We start from the raw sequence: 27451 nt of genomic DNA, 5'->3' as shown, positions 1-27451 counted from the left end.
GTATTTGGATTAGGCTTTAGGTAATCCCAATATTACTAGTAAAAGTATCACTGGCAGTACACTATCACTCACATGTAGGTATTTGCAAAGAAATGTTCCTTTAATAATTATTATATTACTTGAATAAATTGTTTTTCCATCTATTGGCATTGCTATCTAATATTTGCATTTTACACTGTTTTTCAACTTCTGCTGCAGTAGGTTAAAGAACAAATTTAAAAGAAATATTTCGTTGTACTATATATCTTTTCTTAAAGAGCAGTTAACAGATTTAACTTAACTCATGTATACAAGTCTCATACACAATTTTATTTTTTAAACTATCTTAAACTAAACATCTACTAAACTATTTAACTTTTTTACTTACTGTAAAAAACAGCTATGTAGACAAGTGCCTGTACCAAAATGTTTAAGTGAAAAAGCAGATATATAAATATACTAAAATAATATACACAAACAGATAAAGAATTATGTACTAAAGAATGTATGGCAACCAGAAAAATGGGGGGGATGGGGACAGGGACGACAGAATGGGGGGACTGGCAACAAGCCTTCTCAATGCTATGTAAATGCACAAAGAAAGTTTTCAGCAGTAGGGCAAGCAACCATAACAAAAGCTGTTTATTACTTATTGGCAGAAGCATACCTTGCACAATGAAAGCTGAACTGGTAACATTCATAAAAAATGAAGCCTACCTTCTTAAAGTAAAATTTACCCCAAAACATTTAACACTGGATTTTAAGAAAACAGAAGAAATTAACACAACATCAGTTACTACTGCTTTTCTTGAAAGCCAAGAGAACATGAACTGTTTCTACTTTTGATTATCTAACCAGCATAGCTTAACGCTAATTTACTATTTCAATAATGGCAGTAATACTCTGTGTGCGTCATATACTAAATATGCATGCACATACATAAGTCAATTTTTCAAAACATTTGTGGAACAAATAAAATGTAGCTTTTAGAACAATTATTAAGATTTTTTTTGGCACTGTATGAAACCTTTCTCCCTAACTTTAGTCTCTTATTTGCCATTTTAAATGGTACTTCTCAGCTGGAGACACATCATGAAACTGCACTTGGGAACAGAAAACCACAACGTTTAGAACATGGGAACACAACTTGTTCAGAGCCACTGAAAGGTGAATTCAACTACTGTTAAAACAACAACTTCATTCTCTAACAAATTGTATCAGCATAATCAGTGTCCATAAAGTTAAAAGGTAAGTCAAGAAGAGCAAGGTACTAAAAGAATAACATTGTCCTGTGGTAGAAATGGAGTTTATGGAGTTAAACAAGCAACTCGAAAAATCCTTCCCTATACAGCAGGAGAAAGACAAAATTGCAGAAAACTGGGGGGGGCAAGGGGATGTTGGAGGGGGAAACCTCACAAGCCAACTCGTAACTACTGCTGAGGAACTGCTATTAAACTGGAAGCCTATTGGCAAGTCATCAGGTAGTTTGGCTTTCGTCAGACTTGAAAAGCCTGATCCAATTCAAACCTCTTGCTGCTAACGCTTTAACAAATATAAAGATGCACTGAAGAGCATAATGCTACAATATCTACATTGGGGGAAAAAAAAAAAAAACACATCACCATAAGAATCGCATGACTAAAACACTGTACTAGTTTTGGCTGGGATAGAGTTAATTTTCTTTATAGTAGCTAGTATGGGGCTACGTTTTGGATTTGTGCTGACAACAGTGTTGATAATACAGAGATGTTTTAGTTGTTGCTAAGTAGTGCTTACACTGGTCAAGGACTTTTCAGCTTCCCATGCTCTGCCAGGTGCACAAGAAGCTGGGAGGGGACACAGCTGGGACAGCTGACCCCAACTGACCACAGGGCTATTCCATACCATATGATGTCATGCTCAGCATATAGAGCTGGGGGAAGAAGAAAGGACGTTCAGAGCGGTGGTGTTTGTCTCCCCAAGTAACCATTACGTGTGATGGAGCCCTGCTTTCCTGGAGATGGCTGAACACCTGCCTGCCCATGGGAAGCAGTGAATGAATTCCTTGCTGTGCTTTGCTTGTGTGCGCAGCTTTTGCTTTACCTATTAAACTGTCTTTATCTCAACCCACAAGCTTTCTCACTATTACTCTTCTGATTCTCTCCCCCAGCCCACAGGGGGGGAGCAAGCGAGCAGCTGTGTGGTGCTTAGTTGCCAGCTGGGGTTAAACCACAACAAACACTGTCAGTATTAGTTCATTTACTAATCAAGTCACAGCCTTAAATATATAATTAAAAAAATAATTAGAAATCTAACCCTGAATATTCGTTACCTTCAATTCAGACTACTAAAAAAAATTCCTGTCCTGTAATGGCCATTGCACTGATGTAAGCCCTCTTTGGCTCTCTACCAAGGAGAAGAAAAATCCAGTTTCCATATGACATCAGCTATTTCTAAACAAAATCTCATCTCTACAAATGGCATTCAAAGCATTATTTCCCATCTAAATAGGATACTACAGTCTAAACATAATTGATACATAAGCCACATCCCTGTTGCACAGAGTTCCTTCTATTTAGCATAAATCAAGTTGTTGAAATTGAATGCTTAAGAGTTGACAATGCCTATGAATGGCCATTACCTAAATAACTTGGGTTCCTGGCATTTTTAGTTAGAAACTCCTGTATTATTAAACACAGAAATAGAAACCTATATATACAAGCAACAGAATGAAGTGCAATGTATACAAGGCATACTGTAAGTCTGTAGCATTCATTTGTTCAAGCTATGAAGATTCAATGCTCCCAAGTAGTTTTTGCAGAAAAACTGATCTTAAAGTTCAGCATAACTCCTAGCAAACAGTGAATAGCTTACTTCCTGCTGATAACTATTTTTTAAAACATATTTTAATAACATTTCATCCTAGAGTTTTTCTCTACACACAATTTTATTTTTCGATAAATACATAAGCAAGACCTAAGTGTTCTGAGGCCAAAAATACATAATTTACCTTGAAAATATATGAAGACTTTATTTTAGATGTGTAGTTTTCCTTCACAATAACCTTCTTTCATATTCACACAATCTCCTAATACAGAAATGTAACTATGGCTATGGGCAAAGATTTTTGCATACAATAAAAAGTTGTTTTCACCTATTATTTCCTGGAAAGAAGGGGAAAAAAATGTTAAAAATTCATGACAAGATGCTGGTTATAACTCCCTGCATATCTGCAGTAGTGAAATAACTGATAAATAAACATCCTTTCTGCAGGAGTCAATCTGTTTCACAACTGTCAGTACACACCAACAACCAACTACAAAAAAAAAAGAAGTAGTAAATACTTAGGCTTTCCCGAAACACTTATTTCATCCTCCAATACAATCAGTTTATACATTAAAGAAGCTTACTAACAGTATTATTCATTGTTGTTGCTAATGTAGAAAGTACTTCTTCTTTCACATTACCTAAATATATGAAATTTAATGTTGTCAACAAGTAGAACATAGGGGACATATCCACACAGGAAATACCTGACCAAGAGAAAGGCAATGGAATTATGAAGACACTTAGTTTACAATTGTGGATTATGACCAGACAGAAAGATTAAAAATTGCAGTCGCTACTGAACATAATCATCTGCGTAAAACAACCAGCTAAGGAAACCGCAGACAACCGCAAATTGGGAGGGTATAACAGAGACTATTGTGGTTTAGTTTCTGAGGTTCTTTCCTTGAATACATACACCCAGCCTGATTATCACAGATAGAATGTAGGAAGAGGAGACCTTTGGTCTGATCCGGTGACAAACTCTTCTACAAGTGCCAACAGGTTCCCAGAACAAGAAAAACAGGACCTTTGTTTTAGCAGACATCTTCAAAAGTTCAAGCTAAAGATAAAAATCTGGAATTTAAAATGTTTGAGAGAAAGAACACAAAAGGAGATACTACACTCAAAAATAAGATAAAAACATGAAGAACGTAAAGTTCTCTGAAGTCTGCATTTGTTAACCTTAAAATTAATGTTTACATGTTCAGTGTTAATTATGCTTATTTGGTTGGTGGGGGTTTTTTGTTGTTGTTTTGGGACTTGGAGGGGGGAGTGTGTTCTGCAAGACTTTGTACTTCAAAGTATTTATATCCCATTATCCTTGCCTTGCTAGGCCACTACTACATTGTGGAAGTCTTACCACTTGAACTAAAACATTAACCAGTAGTAACAAGTGGATTTTCACCATGGACATGGGCCATGTTCAAAGGAAAAACTTGACCAATCAACAGTAAAACTATCTTACAGTACAAAGAATACTGCCTATCAGGAATTTGAGCTTAAATAAGTAAACATGGTCAAGGAATTAAAAAATTAACTACACAGCTTTTAACTGCAACATCTGCACATAAGCTGCACCTCTGTTTCAAATCCCCCTGAGCACTGAGTAAGTTTTCTAAGCAACTATGGTAACACACTTAAAAGATGGTATAGTGGCTGTTCGATGTTGCACAGTCTAAAACTAATGCACTTCACTTTGGCCCTTAAAATATGTAAAAATACTAAGGCTAGAGTGAAATGCAACTGAAGTGGAACAAAAATGAATTACCATGGCATAGTGATGCAGACAGAAATTAAGTAAATTAATAATAATAGCAGCCACATTTTATCTCTCCCATCCTAAGGTTTTTTGAGGGGTTTGGTTTCTTGGGTTTGTTTTTTTTTTTTAAAGTTTCTTAATTTACAAAAAGATACATTGTTCAGGCATTCAGAGCATTAAAGTTTAGTTCATCCACATGCACATGCCCATGTATATCTGTAGAAAAATGTAAATTATAGTCTATTATTAAATTATTATACTTTCCAATCGCATGTGCTATACTTCTTCAAATCTTTCCAATTACTATTAATTGTAATCAATTTGCAAACTTCAGAAGTAAATTACCTCTGTTTAGGCATCATTAATGTTAACTAATAACCAATTTTACTTAATGTGCCATCAAAACCAGCACATCTACGTTTATTCCCCAAGTTAAACACAGCACTTGAAATATTATTAGCTTGTATACCTCAGTGCTAAGTATTCTGTTAAGACAATGAATTACCTACCAAAGTCACTGCTAACATTCCCTGCTAATGAAGTAAAAACAAGATCAAGATTAATAGTATCATTTAAAGCTCCAGGAGTTTGGTGAGCCCAGTTGCAAAATTATTTTTGAAATGTTTTTACTGATTGAACTTAAAACACACAAATGTGAAAAATGAAACTGGTGGCAGCTATAGTAAAAAAACCTGTCAATTTTTCTGCTTCAACCCCTTGCCTTTGACAAGCCAATTTTCATAACACTTTCATCAACAACTTTCACTTTTTATCTACATCTCTTAAAAATTTTAAATTTTTTGTGTGGATTTCAGCAATACAGTTCATGGCATGAGCATCTTCATACATACAACTGTTCCTAGAACTTCCTTTAAGCAGTCCTCCACCTGAAAAGAAAAATGCCTCACAAGAAGTTTGGCATAAAAGTAACCCATCACAGAGGAAATGCCTTTTCTAGTTCTTAAAGAGAAGGGACTTTTTTTCCTTAGATTTAAAAGCTGCAGAATAAGCAATGGCAGTTACGTATTCACGGAACATACAGCACTGAAAGGTGAAAAAATTATTTATGTACAGTCATTTACAATGTGCATAACTAATGTCTTTAAAAACAACCAGAATCAAAAATATTTTTAAAATATCCTGGCTTCAGCTCTGGTTTCCCAGAATCCTGTTACCAAACCATATTTTAGTTTACCTAAACTGCCTTTCTAGTCACTGTCTGTTGTGCATCAACACACACACACAAAAAAGAATTCACAGATCTTTATGAGAGGGTTATGCTCTCCAAAGAGATTGGAGCCAAGCAAGATTATGACAGAAAATAAGAATAGCCTTTGACAATCTTTTCAGAAAAGCTGAAGGAAAACACTAACAGTAGTTCAAGCAGTATTAGAATACCTGTGGTTCTGACAATACAACTTCAACATATCAATGTCAGCTGGTGCTAAAAAGCTCAGAAACTTAAAACATCTAACATCAAAAAGAGAACTAGTTAGAAAAGCTTAGATATTTGCTGACCTGGAACCTTACAAGCTGTCCTCCCTTGCAACAAATTCTGATCTAGTAGATGGGATTCTTCCCTCAGTGTTTACAGAAGGATGTTCAGACATACTACTAATTCAGGAAAAAAAAAATTCTTGTATATTTAGATATGCTTAAGTGAAATGAAATTCCACAACAATAAGGACAGTAATCAAATTATGTCCAAAACAGGAGATACAAGGGTTCAGAATTAAGTGGTAAAAGAACTCACACAGTAGTCATCCTCAATTATCCAAGTCTAACTTTAAGGCTGTTCTTTTACAAAAGACACACAAAGTACTTAAGACAGTAACTTGACTTGTAGTGAATGTTAACATAACATACTGTCAACTTCCTTTCATCTATACAGTCTTGAAGATGGATACTGATGACAAAGCTGTTTAGAAAATGCTCAAGGATCAGGCCTTGTATTTTAAACAATGTCATCTGGACAACAGTCCAACATGCTAGCATTTTCCTTAATTCCATATTGTTTATCAAATTACCAGTGGTTCAATGATCAGTAAGAATGCAAACCAAAAGCTTGTCCAACAATTTTGCAAGTTTCTTTCACAAAAATATATGGAGGGATTCATATGTAAGACTCCCCATAGGGCAGAGAAAGCATGCATGTTTCACACCTTTCTCTGACTAAGAAGGAGAATTAGAGCAAGAGTATTCATAAAAGCATTAAAGTACTACAGTATTCTAACTGAATGGCAGCTGAATACCAAAAAGACCTAACTGAACTGTTACCACAATAAAAGCGTAGGATGATCATTTTTAAAAACCTAATCTCCAGTCTCACTCCTAAAGACACAGCCCCCAGTTCTACCAAAAACACACACTTCCATTAAAAGGTCATTTTTTTGACAACTTACGGAATTTGTTTTAGGTTAATATTTCTATAGCAGAGATTTAGAAAGAAATGAGGCTGTGATTCACAAGCTTTTGCTCTAAGTTTAGGCCTGCTAGGGCACTGCTATTGACAACTGGTTTTTTGATGGTGTATACTTTTACCAGTAAGGCTCGTAGGATTACAAAGACAAACTGTCTCTTTCTTCTGTTCATCTAGGTATCTGTTTGGAAAAATATCATGGGATCAGACATTGAAAATATCAAGGAAAATACCATTGAACAGACCAGAATAGGTTTCTATGTACTCCAGAAAACAAGGACCAGGTCTCATAAAATCATGACACTTCCAAACTCTAAAAATGACAGGGCAAGAAGAAGTATTAATTTTAAGAGTTACAGAGTAGGCCAATTTCTACAACATGTCTTCTTTACAAAGAACTTAATCAATGGTTACAGATTCTCTTAAGCCCTAGAAAATCTGAGGAAGATTCATCACTACCATGCCTTGGCTACAGCAAAAAAAACTCTGTTCACAAAAGTTTTAAATTCTTCTAAAGATAAAAGTAACAACAGAACTGAAGCAAAAGGACATTAATTTGGACATAAAGAATACCTGAACTCATTTGGCTTCAGGAGATGGGCACAGAAAAATTAACATACAGGTTTCCATTTCAGATCTAATTATCTCCAAATCTACACAATCTGAACTTGTAAACTGCAAGTCCAGAAAAAGTACTTCTAGGCTCATGATAAACAAGACAGCTATGGGAGGATATATTCGGAAATAACACTGAATTGTGGATTTACCCTACTCTACAGGGTTTTTTTATGCTATTTAACAAAGGCAGGCAGGCAGAAGAGAAATTTGAACACAATCCCAAGAAACTGCTTAAAAACAAACCAAAAAACCCAAATGAAACTAGCCCCCTTTCCACTGACCTCTATGGAGAATGGCTTGAATTGTAATACTGCATTCAGATTGGGGTTTTTTGTTTGTTTGGGATTATTTTTCCACCAACCTCCTTTACATATTACACAATTAATATGAAAACTTTTATAACAGGCAACTGATACTACAGGAATCAGGCCACTATTTAGACCACTGTTGCTTGTTAAGGAGATAATTTCTGAAGAGTCATTTATGGTTCTGGATGCCTAGAGACATATCAAGAGGTCTTACTTGTATAAAGCATAAAGAATCAATTCATCTGAAAACTCTCACAAATGCTTATTCTTTGGTAACAAAACAAAACAGAAAAAAAACCCACCACAACACAAAACCCAAACCCTACATCAGCTTAAAAAGGGGGAAACAAAAACAAGGTGGGGAGGATAATCTGTATTTGTTAAATACATCAAAATCCCAAGTCCACATAATGGAATCAAAGCACTCTTTTCAATTTTAAGAACTTTTTGAGGAGAAAAGAATTTCTGTTTAAAAGTTTGAGGCTTCTTAGACAAGCTTCTGTATTTTTTCTTCTGAAAACTCAAAATTATAATAATTCTTATTTCAATTTTTTCCCTTTAGCTTTCAATGTTTTTTTCCCTTTGATAAATTAACTTGCATTTAGTTTTCCTGAACTAAAAGTTTCTCTGAAAAAATATGGAAAATTTGGTAACATTCAGGACTTTGTCCTGGTAACACTGCTCTCCCTCCCCACCCCAGCCGTCCCCCCCACCCACCCAAATGCAAACACACACACAACCCAAACTCCTTTTCATTCTAGTTCCTTATTTAAGTAAAGCAAACTGCTGAAGCACTAATATCCAGGACTGCAGGGGACATCAAGAAAATGAGAACAAGAAGGGGGACCTCTTTCAGAACCAGAAGGAAGAAAAGCAGGGGACATAAACAAATCTTCTGGGGTTCTAAAATGGCTATGAAGGCACTACACTGCATTTTTTATCTATTCCAAAGAAGTATCATCTCTTCACCTTTGGTCATAGAACTGCTAATGGAAGTGGTTCTCCCCTCTTCTGCTGCCACACTCCTCCACCCCACATTGCACTGAATCTAGCAATTGTGCAGCCCCATGACTGATCAGTAAGTTGCTCCAAGGGAAAACTACGCTTTTTGGCAGTACAGTTTAATGCTGGATTAGCTCATTCTGCAAGTGTATGAGCACTCCAACAGAGAGTGTGGAGCAGAAACATACGGAGTTGGGGGAGGGGGGAGAGTTCTGCTTGTGCTAAGGATGTAGGATGAGAAAGCATGGAACTACCCATTCCGGCAACAGCTGCTACCACAGCACCCTAAACGTAACATGAAATTGCACCCTGAATCCCAATCTTTTACTACTAGATTAAAAGAAAAGAGTCTGCTACTTGTATCAGCAACTATACTGCTCAACGCATACTTACAGAAAAATTGATCAGGCACATTAAAGCAGTGAACCAGGCAACTATTTGGAAAGCCCAGCAACACTCTGATGCCATGAACCAATTCCTCCACATCTCTGAGGAAAGAAAAAAAAAATGCGGGGGGGGAGGGGGGGAGCAGGGGAAGAAAAAAAGAGAAAAAGCAAGACCTCTGAAGTGAGCCCTCCAAGGGAACTCAATGCATGTTCAACATACAGAAGCATTAACTGCAATAGAAGGCATTTTCGTATGTGCCAATTCATATAAAGCCCTTCTATCTAGCATCACCAGAAATTTGGCTGAAGAACAACCACCCTCACTTTGCACTGACATTCTGAGATTCTACCGCTGCGATCTCAAACTGAAGTAGCAAAGTGAAGTTTCCTGCTTTAGCAGTCTAAACCAGAATAGAGCAAAACTCTGTTTTCCTGAATCCATACTGTATTATGAAACTGGGACAGTGTTCTTCCTTGTAATGCTCAGACTCACAGATGTCTGTGTGTGAAAAAGCTGATGTCATACAGGAGTTGTTAAGCTTGTTTACCTTTGCCTGGTAGTTGTGATTCCTTACTTTGAAGGCAGTTGTACAGACAAGTGTAATTTTTATTCCCATCACCCACCAACAATTTAGTGTACAGACTTCTGAAAGTTGCCTCTTGTTTTATGGGATTATTCTTCTCAGATACCCAAGGTTTGTGAGTATATACAAGGTGACTACAGTCTAATGCATGCCAACAGTTCACCCCTCTATAGCACAACGGATTCTTGTTTCAGTGTTCTCCCCTTGTAAACAGGAAATGAGTCCAAGTATAAATGATAGATTTCTCCTTTGAAAGGGCATCACTTACCAGTAACTACCATGCTGCTCATGTTAGAGTTCGGGCTATTGAGTACACTGCCTGAAAGAAGTTCGTCAGATCCTCTCTAAAAAGAAAGAGACAGTAAGAGATTTTTTTTCCTCTATTTTGTGATTTTTAAAGATGATATTAAAAATGTCAGTTTGACAGGGAAAACCTTTAGAAGAACTTAAGCAAGCATAACCAAACCTATTCAGATTTGGCAGACTTCGTCTTTTCAGATAAGTGCAACAACTTGAAATCTAAGTAAAGCAGGATATTTACACGGCAATCTTTGAAATGAGAGCAGCTTAAGCAGTTTTTTCACCCACCACTGAAATGTAGCCACCTCCAGACACAATGAGAACTGCTGAACAATAATTTTGTCCAGTATTTCAAATTCAAATATTATAATTAACTATACTTAGTCTATTTCAATAACATTTAAATTAACTTATTGTTTTAATATTTTAATATACATATATATTAAATTACTATATCTAGCTGAAACTACAAGGGAAATCCATACAAATAGAAATATGGAGTTTAGCTCAATTCTAACACCCCTATTTAAAAAAAAAGAAATACTTGTCTTCATAGAAAATTATCAATTTTCATTTTGGGGACATCCATTTGTCCTGCAAAACACAATTTAGGGCAGGGAATTATAACTTCATTGTAATTCTTAAAACATGACAAATATCAATTAAATGGTCTTTCTGAAAATGACTCAAAAGTGGGCTGCAAAAATCAGAGGAGGGTGTATATTGGAAATGTACAAAATAATATTTTCCTCTCAAATTATTTGCACGATGGGCACTTGACATAGCTAAAGAGGTTTTTGCTTCTTTTCACGCCCTTTTTTTTTTTTTTCCTTCTTTTACCCCCCAACCCTCTCCATCCCTCAAGATTTCATCTCTCAAAAAGCCCTCAAAATATGTAGGTGATCTTTCATTAAAAAAATTTTTAAAAGGGAATAAACCTGACATCCTTTGAAGATTATCTTTAATTTCTTATTGGTTCTTTCCCCACTTCAAAAGTATTTCCTCAGTATCCTTAACACTAATCCAGGTCACTGCTAAAATGGAAATGAGGAAAGAAAACCATTACTACCCGTCTTTATAAAAATAAATGTTTTTAATTCTGTTGTGGGCACTACAGTAGAGTCTCAAGAATAGTTAGTGAATTCATTTTACAGGGCACCTCAATACTGCATACTAAATTAACCTGAGGATATCACCTTTCTAGGTAGCACAGTTGCAAGATGCATAAAATCAAACCTTTACCATTGTATCATAGTGCACTGTACATGTGTCCATACACAGACCAGTATGTTTAAGTTTGTTTAATCCACACCTGAAATCCATAAGCTCTTAAAAATAGTATATATGTGTATGCACAAATAGGGCCATTAAAGTTTACTTAGTTTTCAACATCAGCTCTGAAGAATCTTTATGCAGTTTGAGTACTCTAAGCTCTTAAGGGTGTATATAGCAATCAACAAAGCTGTGCCTATCAAATCAACAGATTTCCTTTAAATTGAGTAATGCCTAATACCAAGATTAGGTAGGACCATGAGAAGGACCACGTCTTGTCCTTCTCAATGTAAGAACAGATCTCTAATCAGATAACTAGGGAAAAATTTAGCTGGACAAAACTGAGAAACAAATTAGAGAAGTTATGGAAACTCTCTGTTATTCAAACTACATTGCTTTCTACTGTAAATATAATACACTAACCCAGGCACTCAGTATAAGTTGAAATATAAACATTCCTTCTTTCTCTTTAATGTTCTATTTTTCTGACACAATATTTACATGGGTAGGATATTGCAAAGTTCAAGATTACTAGCGGTATTAGCTCACTCGGTGGTAACTGCAGTTATTTCTGCTCACAGCTATCCACCTAGCCTTGCTTAGAAGCCCTTATCTGTGGTCTGGACAGCTCAACTGAATAAGCAGAAGTAGCAGCAGAGACTGAATCAGTTCATAGTCAGGCATATTAAGATAATTCAGCAGCAATTTTTTTTTTCCTTAATATGCCAGGCATTAATTTGCAATGGTACAGCAGTTACTACATAAACAGCTGAAGCATCCCCAGTACCAAATGAATGCTCTTCCCAAAACCTGCAGGAACTTTACAATTCTGAAACATCTCAAATTTGAGTTGTCTTCAGCTTCAAAAAGTTACTTACATCAGCAACTGCTGACTAGCAGAACATAAGAGTGATTACATAAACTTCTGGTTTCTAGTAAATCAGGCTTTCAAAAAGCTGTTAATTTCTTAATCCACAGCACAAAAATCCAAAAGGAGCACAAATTACTCAATAGAGTGGATATTCAGTTTCTGTATTTGTGTTTCATGAGCAGTTAAAAGAGTTTTCTCTTCATTTTGAAACATATCATTTTGCATTTCATGAATACATTCAGAGTCAATCACAAGATTTTGTCATTACACTTGAAAAAGTTTTAACGGTTTTGCTTCAGAAGAACAAGTGAAAAAAGTTAATTCCTTATATTGGCATGTATAATAAATTCTACATTTGTTTTATTCTCATAAATCAGTGTTCATAAGTCTGATTCACAGATGTACAGGTTCGTATGCGAAATGTTCTTCCAGTTCACCATGAAATCACAAACGTGTAACAAACCTCTGCTAACTCACTCCCATGCATACTTGCCAGGCTTTTGGTAAAACACATAGATATCTCTTACTGTGTGAGTAATCATCTTACTAGATATACACAGTTATTTTTCCTTATCGGTTCTTAAGCAGCCTAGACACCTCTGCACTTCATTCAGTATGTAACTTTAAAACCAGCTATGCAGCAAAGGACACACGATGTACTTGGACACAGAGTAGTTATATTACAAAATCAAAAGCAGTAACTGCCTGGTAATTGTCATTTACTTCAACAGGGTTATCTTAAGATGACAGTTGTCTAGTAAAGCAATTTAATATAAGCATTTCAAGTAAGGCAATAGGTACTCTTAGACCGGCACTACTATGTGACACAAGCACCTCCTGAATTACAGCATAGACATAAATACTTATTTTACTTACATTTATTCAGCAGAGATAAAACTTTATTCAATTTTTGGTTTGGGGTGCTTGGCTTTGTTTTTATGTGCATCTTCTTTTAGAGGGTGCTAAGCCAAAAAGGACTGGCATCTTGCTCCAAGGGCAATGCTCTTCATCACTCCACTATCTCGCACACAAATTTCAGAATTATAACCCATTTCCCAAGCATCTGGAACATTTGCTAGTCTTATTCTCAAGCATGCCAGTTCTGCTAGTCAAATCACGCAAAGCAAAGAAACCTTTAAACTAATTTAGGTAAATTCTATTAAGTCTTTCACAGATAAGGAAAGTGAACTCAGATCTTTTAAGAACATAGGGAATCAGATTCAATGAAGAATGGAAGATCCAAGAGCAATGCTCACTTAACTCTTTTCCCCATCTGTGCAAACTACTGTGTTCTAAAGAATCAAAGCAAGTTTGAGATTGTGTAACAGGACTGAAGATCACAAACACATAGATTACAGAAATGTCCAAATTAAGTTAAAATAACAAACGAACAAAAAAAACCCACAATGATTTTATTTCGTCATAGACTGCAAAGGGAAGATCCTATAATAGCAACATGGTAGAGACTAATTGAATATCCATTTTAGCATGAGGGAAGGAGATTATAAAGGACAAAATAAGAAGTACAAACTGCTATTATACTATTAATAGGCCATCTTCTGACAGTTAGTCCTCAACAGCACAAGTTTTCAATGATATATTTCCATTCCTACCAATGTCAAGAACATTAATCTGTATTAATCTTCCATAAGAGCTAAACCACTAACTATTCAGATCAGAGATATCTACAACATTTCTTCATGAAACCAGCATCTGCCAAAATACTATTACACAAAATAAACAAGGCAATTGCCAAACTAACTTCTTGTAGTGAGTTAATCTTAAATTTGTTGCAGAGTCAATACTGTCCTTTCAATGAAGCCCATATTATCACACTCTTGCCCCTATGAGAGCATTGCCATCCGTGGTGTGCAAACAGCATGTTAATGTATGGCTTCAATCAATGGAATTACGTAAAACTGACATGTAGGATCACTTTCAGAAAAATACACCAACTCAGACTTTGAATATGTATTTCAGAGAAACTTAATAATTATATATACAAAAATTGTTTTATATACTGTAAATTGAAGATATCACTTTGATATTTCAGTTAATTTCTGTAAGTAATTAGTTATTGTATATACTCTGTCTCTGCTACAATTTACAAAATCAATTATACAAAGAGAAAGAAAAAGCCCCTAGCTTCGCAAATTAATGTCCTAGCTCCTTGCTTTAAATATCATAGCTAACTCAGAATCCCTCACTATACAAGCTGGATTTACGTAGCAGGATTTCAGATTGCCGCCCCCCGCAACAGACTACTCCCTGCCCCCCCCCCCCGCCCCCGACTACTATAAAGCTTCACGCTCTCACAGGTTATATTAAGTAGCTATGTAATTTCAGGAAGTCATTACAGTCATACTACCCTTTCAGGCTAATCAAAAATATACTATTTAGAAGTCTTTGCCAACTATTTTCCTCACGTTCCAGACAGGGCTTTAAATATTTCAAACATTCCCCAGATTTTATTACATCCAAGGTATAAAACACCCAAAGAGTAACAACTTTGGCTTGAGCGTTACCAAAAAGGTTTAGTCTTTTAAGCATCAAAGTACTTTTTGACAATTGTTTATGAAAGACAAACATTATCAGCTCTTTCCCCAATAATTCAGGACTCCGATCAAAAGTTATGGCTGAACCTAACATAACAAACTGAGTGTATTACATAAGGCTTATCAGAAGCATGGGTAGATGCAATACAATACTACAAGAACACTAAACCAATACTACTAGAAACAGTAAACAAGTGACAAAACTGCACTTTATTAAAAAGTCAACAGCATCATCTAAAATAATTTCTTAAATTCCCACTAGAAAAGATAAAGAATACACTCAAAGATATTGAAAAATACATTTTCTGATAAATCCTCTCATTTGTGGTGTTCAAATTTGCTGATATTACAAACCTCTCTCAAGAACAGGATGCTTTTGCCCCCACCACTTCCCTCTCTCCCCCCCTCCTCCCCCAGATGAAAGAGAAAAGGAGAACTTTAGCTGCACTGCGCATTTACCACAGTCATTCTCAGCCTACAGGCACGAATTTCCCAAGGGCTGTGACAAGCCAGGAGACGGATCTCATGATTTAAAGAAATCTAACAGCATTGTAAAACACTTCATTTCTAACAACATCTGGGAACAATTTAAAAGAAAGCGCCAGAAACCTGACGGTATGGGAGAGGAATAAAAGCATACGAGAATTCAACCCAGACAGTAAACATTCCCCTCTAACAGATACACACTTGTAAACACTGCTTCAATATTCAGTGTCTGAATTAACTTTGGTGACTGGATGTTGGAAACAGGACAACACACTTTAAAGCTCCAAACACAGCATTTATAAACTTTGTTCAGCTTACATGCAATGATTCAGAATTTAATGAATGCTTCATTTTTAACAGGATACATTTTTAATGAAACACTGCATAAATACACCCTTACATACTCTTTAGTGAAGAGGAAATACTTGACCTGCCTTATGCTCTGACTATACGCGCCACTGTCAAAACACAGAATCCAAATTACCTAATGAATAGACTGCTACACCTCACATATGTATAGGATCATAGAAGACTCATTCAGAACAGGACAAGCCAAGTCCAAATATAAAATCCAAAAGAAATTCCATGCAGGTTCATAGGTGTTTTACAAAGCATACAGTTTAAACTATGAGCTTGTTAACACTTCATCAGAACCTTACATACAAGAAGTATGTCTACTTGATTTGTTGTGGTTTTTTTTTTTAAGACTACACTATTTAACTATATTAGCATGAAATCTTATCAAATAAGGCCATGAAGTCCATGGGTGCTTAACAGCTCACTTACAACATCACTTGCTTTTAATTCAGTATGAAGTTAAGTGGATCCAATATGACCACCTTTCCATACTTATTCTCTTTTTTTCCCCCACTTCAATTCTTTTTCATGCTGTCCTCAGCCAACCATGTATTGTTTATATATCCTAACAACTAGCTTCACCATTTTTACACTCATATTTTTTCAGTAATAAAGGATCTAGGAGAAAATTAAGCTTTTATTCTCTTTTCTTGCAACTATACACATGGTATATGCCATGTACCTAATTTATGAAAACACACAAAGTTTGTAGAAATTCAGAGACACTGATCAAGGGAATCTGAAAAGTCTTTAAGATTGAAAGGAGACAAGTCTCAATTCCTCCAAAAAGCCTCCAGGTCCTCAAAATACAATGTGGAAAAGAACCAAATTTCTCAAAGCATCTGAAGATCAAGATGGACTATTAAGCCAGAAAGCTGAAGAGTAAAAAACCAAATCTCCACTTAAACCATGCCACCCAGCCTCATTTGGAAACTTTCAAACTTTCAATTGTAATGAAAGACAAGAGTCCAGGCAAGAGTCCAGTCCAATACCAGTCAACACTTCAAACATCCAGGAGCAAGTACACAAACAAGATAATTTATTCCAGCATTTCAGACCTTCTATTCCACTTTTACCATGAAAGAAAGTGTTACTCTGAAGCAGCTGTACATAACTGGTAGTAACTCAGAACAGGTGAGAACAACTTGCTAGAGCTACCACCTGGATGTGTTCTTAGCTTCCTGGTTAGAGAATGATGGCACCTAGATGTACAGATTTGGTCCTTCAGTAGCAGTTTCTACATCTCAAAATGAGATCCACAAGGAAGGTATTTTCTATTTGATTCTCTGCTATTTCACAATAATAAATTAAAAGCACAAAGTGCTATTTTGTCTATAACTCAATACTCATGTTATACATTCACAGAAAAGCTGATTTTATGAAAAGTTAAAAATGGCTGTATGTACTTGCAGCTATAAAAAACACCTAAACCCCTAAATGAAACATCACGGTCCCATTAACGGCTTGTGAAACCACAACCTCATTTGAATCAACTACCACCAAAAGCAACAGTCCTACCTTCTCCCTGGCTCCAGCAACTTGTTCCTATTCTGTCCTCCCCAATTCTACATCACTACAAGCATTTATGCAACCACACAATTTGGTACAAATCTGACTAAAAAGATGTAACTCACTGTTGTGTCAGCTTACCTTTATCCTGGTTAAGTTCCCAAGAGAGGTTTGTGAAGTGGCTACCCAAACATTTGTTGCACAACTATTACAGTGACAGAGAAAACTGGAATGCAGCTTGATTTGCTTGTAAAAACATGGCCCAAAGCGCTAAGAAAAGGGAAAGGTATTTTCATGCTGGTATTGGCTCATATTTTTCAGATGGTGCAGGTGATCACATTTCTCTTCCTACAACCCCCTCAATTAATATGCAAATACAGGTGTTATGTTACAAATGAAAAATAGGTGATTTCCAACTAGTGACAGACACCAAAACATATCAAATAGGTATACTAAGCCTTCCTTACATTGATGCATACTTGCTACAGAGCACAAACTAATCTTCAACATTCTTCCTTTCTCTCCATTTTCAGCTCTCCTTATTTTTCCACGTATATTACAATGGCAGAATGCGCATTAAGGAAAAAAAACACAAAGTTACAAAGAAAAAAAGAATTAGAGTAGACTGTTCTGGGAATAAATATGAAGTAATTTCAAACAGGGTCAATTTACAGAAGTTACTGTTGAAAAGACAGATGTCTTTCATTGAAAGAAGTTATTTTTTGTCACCAAGGACATGTTCCCCATACCACTGCTGAAAAGACAAATCCAGATGCCAGTTCTAAACTTCTGAACATGGTCACACTTCATTCTTACTTCACTGCTAGAATGTCCTGCACATTTTTTGCTGTCTACTGTTGCTACAACTAAGTATTATTGAACACAAAAGTTGACTTAACAACATTATCCTAACACAAAATTAAAACAGTTCCTCCAGTTCACAAACAACCGATTTTTCTCATATCACTGCCCTTAGTAGACTGTCTAATCTACTAGCAATCTACTAGTAATTATATTAGACATGCAAAGATAGCTCAAAACTATCATTCTAATATTTTAAATACAGTAAAAGAAACCATCACGTGGCATTTGTCTGTATAAATGAGTCAAACAGTTTTTTATCCTACCTTCCTTTCATTTAAGTATCTAGAACGTCAACAGTGAAGGCAAAATAGATTTCAGAAAAAGAAGAATCTGAAAGGAAAAAGCTATTTAGATACATATTCTCTTTTCTTAAGTTTAGTCTAAACTTATCTTCCGACAACTCGCTAGAATTTCTAACTGACTTTTTTCTACATATATTTTCATTATACAGTGTACAGTTCAAATAAAAAGTCACAATATATCCACAATATTTGTTTCCACCACAAGGAAACTCTCAGTTATTAATAGCAAAAAAGGGTCAGTGTTCTCTAATTTTGTAAAAGAAGATTACCCCTCAGAACTTGAGTTTAAAAAGTGGACAATGCTTCAAGAGTACTTACAGACACTGCTACTTTGTGCTCTCTTCCTTTTCTCCATCAGCTCATATATCTTCTGGTTTTAGCTACTGCCCTTCCCCCATGCTATTATATTCCCCCATGTTAAATTTCAGCAACCAGGAAAAAGGGGGACTTCATGACACACTACCGTTTGGAAAACTATTAGAAAGTGCTAGGACAGTGCTTCTTAGCATCTTCTACCCAACCCCAACATAACCAACTAAACACACACCAAGAATTCCCTCTTTTCTTAAGCATACTGCAAAGGCTGATGCCCTGACTTTTGGGGAAAAAGGCCATTCCCACATCTTTAAACATTACAAAACTATGCTTACAGGAATATATGAGTTTTCCCTCCTAGGTATAACTAGGGCTGTCCACACTTGGCAGCTGAAGCTCAGTTTTTGGCCAGTATAGCCCAAAGCAGTGTCAACAATGTCAAAAATTCCCAAATGCTATGTACCAAATAACGCATCGCTGAAGAAATGACTGCTTCTTTTCTCCCATCAGGTGGAAGTACACCTCAGCCATTCTGAAATGTGCAATGCACGTACACAAGATGAGTCACTCAATTGTTCAGGCCCCATTTACTGCACAGCTACGCATGCCATCCAGGAGAAAGATGATATATTAGACTGAAGTGGCACACACTGAAATACACTGAAAGAGAACTATCTTCAATATGCACGAAAAGTTCACCTAAGGTATTCCCTGCACCTGTGTGATGTATATTCTTTACACCACATTTTATACCCCTCCGAAGATTCTTTTAATTACTCCAGATAAAAGATACATTATATACTTCATACATTCACTTCAACAGTTGAAAAACGCTCTATCACTCCAAATGCCAAATCAATTTACTCATCCAGATTAAAGCATCGTAACTGTAAAGAGGACACAAGACAGCAATTCAAACTACAGTTAACAGATTCTGATACTCAAAACTATATGGTCAGTGAGCAATGAGAAGTTTGAGACTAGAAGCTAACTTGCAGGTCATTTCATTTTTAGTGACTAAGGACCTCATGTAATAAATACGGAACAAGTGAGATGTACCTTTTTAAAACAAAAAAGCAAACATTTTATGTAATACGGCAATTTTTAAAACTATGCATGCAGAAATCTATAAATTTAAAGTGTATAGAATCTCTTCAAGAAACTGAAAATTTAAAAGAATCGATGAACTATGTAATACACTATCATTACTGGAATCCTTAACTCTGTTCTATTCAAGGATATATAAACTGCTTATATACAACGGGAGTTCACAAAGTAACATCAGACACAGAGCTAAAGCTCATTCTTTTTGTATTATTTTGTAAATTGTAACTAAGGGGCGAACTGTGTGCAGAGTGATATTTCCTTGCCTCCATGAATTCTAGGTAAGCAAAACAACACATTACAGACCAAATAAAATATGAATTATTTCATATGTACTTACGAGATGACTGGGTTTTGGCATGTTCTAACACTTTCAGAAATTAAAGCGCATTGCTCTTCTGACAGATTTTAGCTGGGAAGCGTGCTCCCACTGCCTATTTTGAGTTGCACAAATCCCCATATTTACTCTCTGTAAACCAAGTTTTCAAATAGTATTGGTCATTTTTTCCACCTCCATTTTGAGTTTTATGTTTTCCTCAGCTTTTGGTGTTCATTTCTGGTGACTTAACACATAAATAAAATCAAGATTGAACATTTGACAGTTTGATGAACAGAAATGTTTAAAATCAAATCAAAGCGTACAGCACAAATAAATGGTAATAGCTTCAAATTCAGCAGCCTCATTAGCAGGTAACTCTGAGACTATAAAACTGTTAATAAAACATTATAAGCAAGTATTCCTTTTACTTTATACTTGCCTTGCCCACATGCAGTCCCCAAAGCTCAACAGCCCTTTTTAAATTCAAAGACAATTCCGAGACTACAGTAGTTAACTTCTACTATTACTCTTTTGTGAATGTGTTTAAAAATATAACTAACATGTTCACTTTTCTGTTTAAGAGAGAAACCAGCCAGACAATAGTTAATATAATTTTCAAATTTGTATCAACATGACTGATGATGATAAAGCACATTTTCCAAAGGGTCATATGTAACAAACCTGATGATATGTCACAATCCCTTTCTCCAATTATAATTGAATATATCACAAACATGTTGTATAACTGATCAGCATATATACAGTAGGTGCAAAATCTCAAGAAAGCATCAGGCCAAACAAATATCCTGGATAAGATGATTTCACATAGGTAAATCCCTGCCCACTTCCAATGGCTATCCAGTCACAATAAAAGCAGTGTCAAAAGAGCATTAAAACTGCTGATGCAACTCCTTGGACTCAAGACTTGCTCCCTACGCATTCCCAAAGCACCCCAAAGAAAAGATAACAGACAAGGAAAAGCCAGATTAATGTTCCCAGTTGTTTATATACTGCCTATAGGTAAAGCATTTCTCAACTTTAAAACATCCGTTCATCAAGAGCAATGAACAGTCACCAGAGAACATAAAGGACAAATGTTTCACATGGCCTTCCACAAAACATGACGGAAGCTAGCATTAGACTTCTACCCAAACTGCATATATCAATTAGCGAGAAATTCCATTTTCCATTCTTATTAGTATCTTGAGATAATTACAGAAGCTCCAGAATACAATCCAGTTTACTTCTCCCGTATTTAACAGCTCTCTTCAGAAAACCATCATCCTTTTTATTTATTCCCACTACTTCCATGAACAAATAGATTGTTTCCTTTTAAAATCAGAAAATAAGTCAATTTTTACAAGGCAAAGAGCACACCTTTTGACACTTTTGTGCCTTTCCTTGTATTTATTTTAATCACTACCTCTGATACACCTGTCTTGCCTTCTTTCTTATATTACATTCATAATATAACTTCTACAATCAACAGAAAGAAGCAGTTATATCATCTGAAGTGTCTTTATTTCATTGTCTGGCTAGTATCTGAAAATATGGTTCCAAAATCGCACTATACACTTACAGCATATTTCATGAATGCTCAAATTCTCATAAGATTCTAAGTCACTCATAGTTAAGAATGAAAGGGATACTGAAGCCATGTACTTCTGAAGTGAGAATGTCAGAATTTAAGGTTCAAGCAATACATGGTCTACCTGAAATTGCTTCTTCATTAGACATGATTGCGGGCAATTTATAAATTGTTTTGCCCCAAAGTTATTCACGTGGGGCAGTTTACTTTTGAAAGACTTGAACTTCCTTAGGTATTCCTCCAAACTATTAAATACGTTCCTAAAGTTTTAATCAGTTAACACTTTGTCCTCCCAGGCAACAGAGAAACAGTCATGCCAGTTCGCATTTCTGATTGGGATTAGCTCCCACGGAAGTACTTTAATAACTACACTTTCTTCTTGATTCCCAGAGCGATTTTAAGCTTGTCTCCAACACTGCATGAACATGTGGAGCCAGATGGGTCCAGAACCTATATAACTGACTTCTTACAGCTCCTCCTAGAAGCAAGCTTGCTCAGAAACATAATACAAGTACACCTGACAGAATACCTGCTGTATCTACAGGCTAGCTGTATTATATAAGAACTAGTCCAAATCCAGCAGGACCGATACTGAATCTGAGCCAAAGAGCTTTACTAGACAAAACCTGGCTTACCAAGCAGTTAACATAGGTCAGCTTCAGGTGAAAAGGCAGCTACGTAGTATAGCTACAAAGTCCCTGGACAAATGTGGAGACTTAACTGTACGCACTAGAAAACATCTACATTTCTACCACTGAAGTAGAATTGCTTGCATGCATTCATTAACACAACCTAAAGTTCCCTTGTCCCATGTATCTTTGCATTCTCATTATTTCTCAGTCTGCTTCTACGAAGTACCCATCTAATTCTGCAACAGATTGGAATACAAAAGTGAAATAAATAGTAAATTAACAACCATTTGGAAGCTCTTTCCTTGTTGTAACACTCATAACTGAACTTGAGAAATAAAACGTAAAGCAACACAAATGCCCACTTCTCTATCTACATAACAAATTCTACCTCCCATATTTTTGTGTCCTATTACAGACAGTCACTTTTTTTTTTTAACTTCAGTGGTAACTGTTTTGAAAAAAGGATGGGGGAGAGAAGAAAACATGTCTTTTACAGTCACCATGCAACAATGAGAAAGTGTTATTTTGAAAAAAAATCTGCAAAATTAAGCTTTAAGATAAGAAGCTGACACCACTACATTAATCTAGAACCACTGTTTACAGTTCAGTGCCTAGAAAAGTCTTTTGTGTAGAGCCTCCAATTTACCTCTAGAGATTTTTGGTTAATAAAGCATTATTAACCTAACTGTTAAGCTTAATAAACCATATTAACCATGCTGACTAAATATCAGCTGACAATGACTAGTTAAAATCTTACAACTTGCAATTACTGATGCTCAAAGTAGTTCATTTTGTATCAACAATTTGCCCCCTTATTTGCTAAGTGTACATCCTACCTTCACACCAACTGCAACATCAGTGACAATGCTGTAAAAAAAGAAAAAAACAAGAACACAAGTCAACCAATTTATCCTCATAAAACCAACTTTTCAATGTATTGCAATGCCAAAATAACGAGGAATCAAAATAGCCTACAACTTCCCCAATCAAGAAAATATGTTCAAAGAACACAGCAGGACTGAGGGGAAGTACAAAAGAAACCTACAAAAGCCACTGAGCTCCCCCAGCTTATAGGCTTCTCCAAAAGAGTCCAAAGTTTCAAGTAAACATTACTCCAAAGCAGCACTGCCAAGAAATTTATTTAGGAAACTCGGGTTTCTGGACTACATGAGATCACAGGGTGAAAATAAAAGAATTTAAAAGTACAGAACTTTTCTCACCTCCCCCCCCCCCCCCATTAACTAGACAGCTAGTTCAGCAACATAGCCTACCCTATGGATCTTCTTACAGCACAAAGCAATGAACACACTTTTTTGAAATTAGCTTGGAAAAAAGAACACATTGGCAGGTACACCTGTATGAAATTTAATCAGGTACACCTATACAAAAATCTGCAACAGGTATGTCAAGGTACATCTTTTTTTTAGAGGTTGTGACATCATAACTCACAGTGTGTAACACAATCCCAAAAGAAACCTAAGTCCACACCAAAAAAAATGAAAGCAAAACGTGAATATGTGAAAACATTCCACAATGTAATACTCATTAATGACAAGACTTCTCAGGCAGGATTTGTAACTCCCAACGTTACAATCACAACTAACCATAAAAAGCCTTGAAAACTCTCACAGTTGAAAGGCTATATGCTTAAAGCATACCAAAGAGATTGCTTCTCTGTTTGAAGCAGAATAAACAACTTAATAGGAAATTTGGAAGCTGGAAGATGTTGTATTTACACTGACGAAGGCTACAACCACCAGCCTCATTTTCCAGGTCCAACAGAAAGAAGGCCTTGTGTATAGTGACTGCCTCCCCCAGCTCCCGGCCAGGGCCGAGAGCTCTCGCTGTCCCGTATGGCTGACTCCTTCAAAACCTTCCCTTCTTTGGCTTTTACAGCCAGTCTCCAGCATGCACAAAGGCATCTTTCTACCTGGGGAGGGGGGGAAGCCAGAGGGCTTATTAGGCAGTTTCTGAAAACAAAAGAGCTCGACATCTGGCTCCTGCTGGTATTGCTCCTCCCCTCCAGCCAGCTCAAAAACAAACCCGAGCCCTACCGAGCGCCCCTCCTCACCCCACGACGGGAGGGGCTGGGGGGGGGGGGGGAGGGCAAAGACGGGGGACAAGGCGAGAACAAGAGGCTCTGGAGGGGACGGATGGGAGTAGATCGCGCTCCCTCTTTACAGCGAGATCCGGCGTCTCGGGCACCACACTAAGTAGGGGGCGGCCCAAAGCCCTGAGCAATTTAAACGGAAGACCCTACCGAGGGGCCCGCGTTACGGAGAGGCTGAGCCTCCTCATCCTCCCCCCCCATCCCGTACTGGGCCTCAAGGCTTCAGCTGTCCCGCGGCGGGAAGCCCGCCTGTCCCCAGCGCCGCCAGGGCAGCGGCCGCTCCCCACAGCCTCGGAGACGCCCGCCCGCCAACAGCCAGCCGCGGAGGGGAGCGAGCCCCCGGCACTAGGACAGGTCCCACCACCGACCGGCGGCACAACCGCGGCAGTGCCTTCGCCCACACCGCCCCGGTCATTACTCACCCGTCCATCGCCGAGCAGGACGAACCGCGGGCAAGCGGGACAGACAGCCGCGCCGGCAACGCGTACGAGGAGACTGTGAGAAAATGGCGGCCTGGCCTGCACGAAAACCGCCGAGCGTTGCCGAGTGCCGGATTCCGTTCCTCGTCCCTCGCCGCTACAGAGCATGCGCCAGCCGCCCGGGCATGCGCCGTCCGCGCCGCTGAAGTTTTTGCCATCAGCTGCCCTGGCCGAGCCGGCTCGTGAGGCGGCGCGAGCCTGCCCCGCCGGGGGCGGGAAGCGGGGCGCGGTGGGGCGCGACCGTGGGCTCCTCACCCCACCCACCCCCCCCGGCACCCGCCGTGTGGCGAGGAGGGGCTTCCGCTTCGCCTGCCCCAGCGCACCGCTTCAGGAGTGTTTGTGTGTCCGCGAGGGAGAGAGGTTGCCTCAGAGGAGCTCGGCTCACGGTCCTGCCCGGGGAGAGCGCCCGAGGCGGCTGGGGACGGTCGGGGTAGGCCCGCCCCGGGGGCTCCTCATCGCATCGGTGGTCTCGCCGCCCCGCCCGGGGCCGCGACTGACCCGCGGGATCGCACCTGATGCGCGGCGAGACTTTCTGCACTTGGTGACAGCACTTCCCAGCGCCGGGAGCCTGTCCCTTCTCGGCATGGAAGACGTTCAGAGAGGCCGCGCCAGGCCCGGGCACCCCCGCGCAGCCCGTCCCCTCAGAGGGCCCAGCCCTGACAGGGAGCCCTGTCCTCGTCTCGGTGCCTTCGGCTACAGTCATTTATAGGGAAACAACCTGTTGACTATATAGCTGACCACTAATACTATCTCAAAAAATAATTAAGATGAATGAGCAAATTAACTATTACAGTGAGTTAGGCAGTTTCTTCAGAGAAATTGGTGTAGCCATGGTTCTCTGTAACCTACCATGTCAGGGTACAAACTATTTGCTCTACATGGCCATTAGGAAATACACTTTTTCCACCCATTATTTTTTGCCAGGTCTCAATATTTCATCACAAATCTTACTATGTTTGATACAGAGTTTCTAGAAAGAGCTGTTCATGGGACAATCATGGATTGCATTCAAACAAAAAGTCAAATTAAAGATTTTGTACCTATGAAGGAAAATTTGAAAATGTGATCCAAATGTTCCCAAAAGATCCCAAACCTAGAAGGATATTAAAAAGTATTCAAAAAATCTTCTGTATTTTCTATATTTTGGTGTGACAATATTGGTTTCAAAAATATGTTTTGCGGAGGTAGCCCATTACTTGATTGCACTTTAATTTTTTCAGGTTAGTGTAAGTCCCTTGGAGTCTGCCACTGAAACTATTGCAATGAAACCTGATAAAGAATTCAAGAACCAAAAAACTATGCATATCTCCAGAACTAGAAAATTTTCACTATGCTTTACTACACGTCTCCCTCTCCTCTAACTGACCCCATGAGTAGCCCAGTAACTAACTTAACAATTAGGAGTACATGCAAATTCTCATTCTACTCTGTGACTTTTTGTTGTGTTTTGGAAAAGTCACTTGTTCTCTGCAGCAATCAATTTACTAGGTGGAAAATAACTAATATTGCTTCTCCTAAATGCCAATATCACTTGGATATCTGCAACTACCTTCTCTTTCAGCAACTCTTTGGCACCCATCACTGGCCACTACACTAAATGATTTATGATTCTCATTCTTATAAAATCCCTCTTAAACATTTCATTTGCTTAGATTGTATATGAAGTTCATCATGCCAAATGCTATTCTTTACTTTTTTGCTTTCAACATTATTATGTTTAAAATAAAAGGATCTGGTTGTAGCATTCTTTACTGATTGCAGGTGTTAAAGAAGTACTTTGCTTGAAAGTAACATCAAGGACTTCAGCGATTTAGAGTTGCTTATAACCATCTCTATAAATCCCGTGCATTTTTATATATTTACTCCATATGATCTTTGGAGTAAATATGATACCAATGATATATATATATCATTGCTGTAGATTCTGGCATGTTTAGTAGGCTTTGCACCATTGGAGGTTGGGGCTATAGTTGGTTTCTCTCATTTGCCACTGCCTTCGCTCCTGTTTGTTGCACATTGTATTCAGATTTTTTTTGTCCTTTTTTCCCCCTTATAAATCTAAATACATCTTGCCCAGTTTTGTATTGGTAGAAGTACTGATCTTTCTACTTCTTAGCAATTAGTAGAAAATCTGTCTTTCCATCTGACTTATCACTGCCTGTCTTGCTTACCTCCTTTGCCTTTATAGTAGTACCATCTTTGAACCTGCGTTTCTCATCTCTTTTGTATTATTGCTGTTTTCTCCTTCTTTCATGACACCTACCAGAATCCGGCTGATTAAGCGAGCTAATACTCATTTGGTTTATCCTCTGAGTTAGATGCTCTTCCATATAAGGGAGACTGAGGAGCGCGTGTTGAGTGTTTATAGCAGAAAAGACAGTGGAACTGAGTTTGCAAATCTTGGTGAAATAATGGATGTGACTTTATAGAGCAAAACTCTGGTGCCCCTGAAACTATCAATAAAAGTGATAATTAATCAATCAGGATTTTACCTACAGCATTTAATTTTAGAACGGAAAAAAAAG

The 27451-nt window shown here is 37.6% G+C and overlaps 1 protein-coding gene across 7 annotated transcripts in view; it reads right to left on the bottom strand.

The window, feature by feature from the left end:
* The window catches only part of PTBP2 (polypyrimidine tract binding protein 2), a 56799-nt gene extending 31766 nt beyond the window's left edge, over positions 1-25033 (bottom strand). For 4 of the 7 annotated variants that reach the window (XM_072866983.1, XM_072866978.1, XM_072866979.1 and 1 more), the window contains exons 1-3: positions 24870-25004; positions 23174-23204; positions 10132-10207 (exon numbers count right to left, since the gene is read on the bottom strand). In XM_072866983.1, the coding sequence (XP_072723084.1) occupies positions 10132-10207; positions 23174-23204; positions 24870-24877 (115 nt within the window). In that variant the 5' untranslated portion in view covers positions 24878-25004. Of the gene's footprint in view, positions 1-10131; positions 10208-18340; positions 18361-23173; positions 23205-24869 lie in introns of those variants that run through there. The other 3 variants (XM_072866976.1, XM_072866982.1, XM_072866981.1) reach the window with 3 other exon arrangements.
* Positions 25034-27451: the final 2418 nt, after the last annotated feature.

The sequence above is a fragment of the Ciconia boyciana genome, chromosome 7, assembly GCF_034638445.1.
Source record: "Ciconia boyciana chromosome 7, ASM3463844v1, whole genome shotgun sequence".
NCBI lineage: Eukaryota > Metazoa > Chordata > Aves > Ciconiiformes > Ciconiidae > Ciconia > Ciconia boyciana.
The sequence above is the reverse complement of the archived record's forward strand: the minus strand, read 5'-3'. Positions and strand labels throughout refer to the sequence as shown.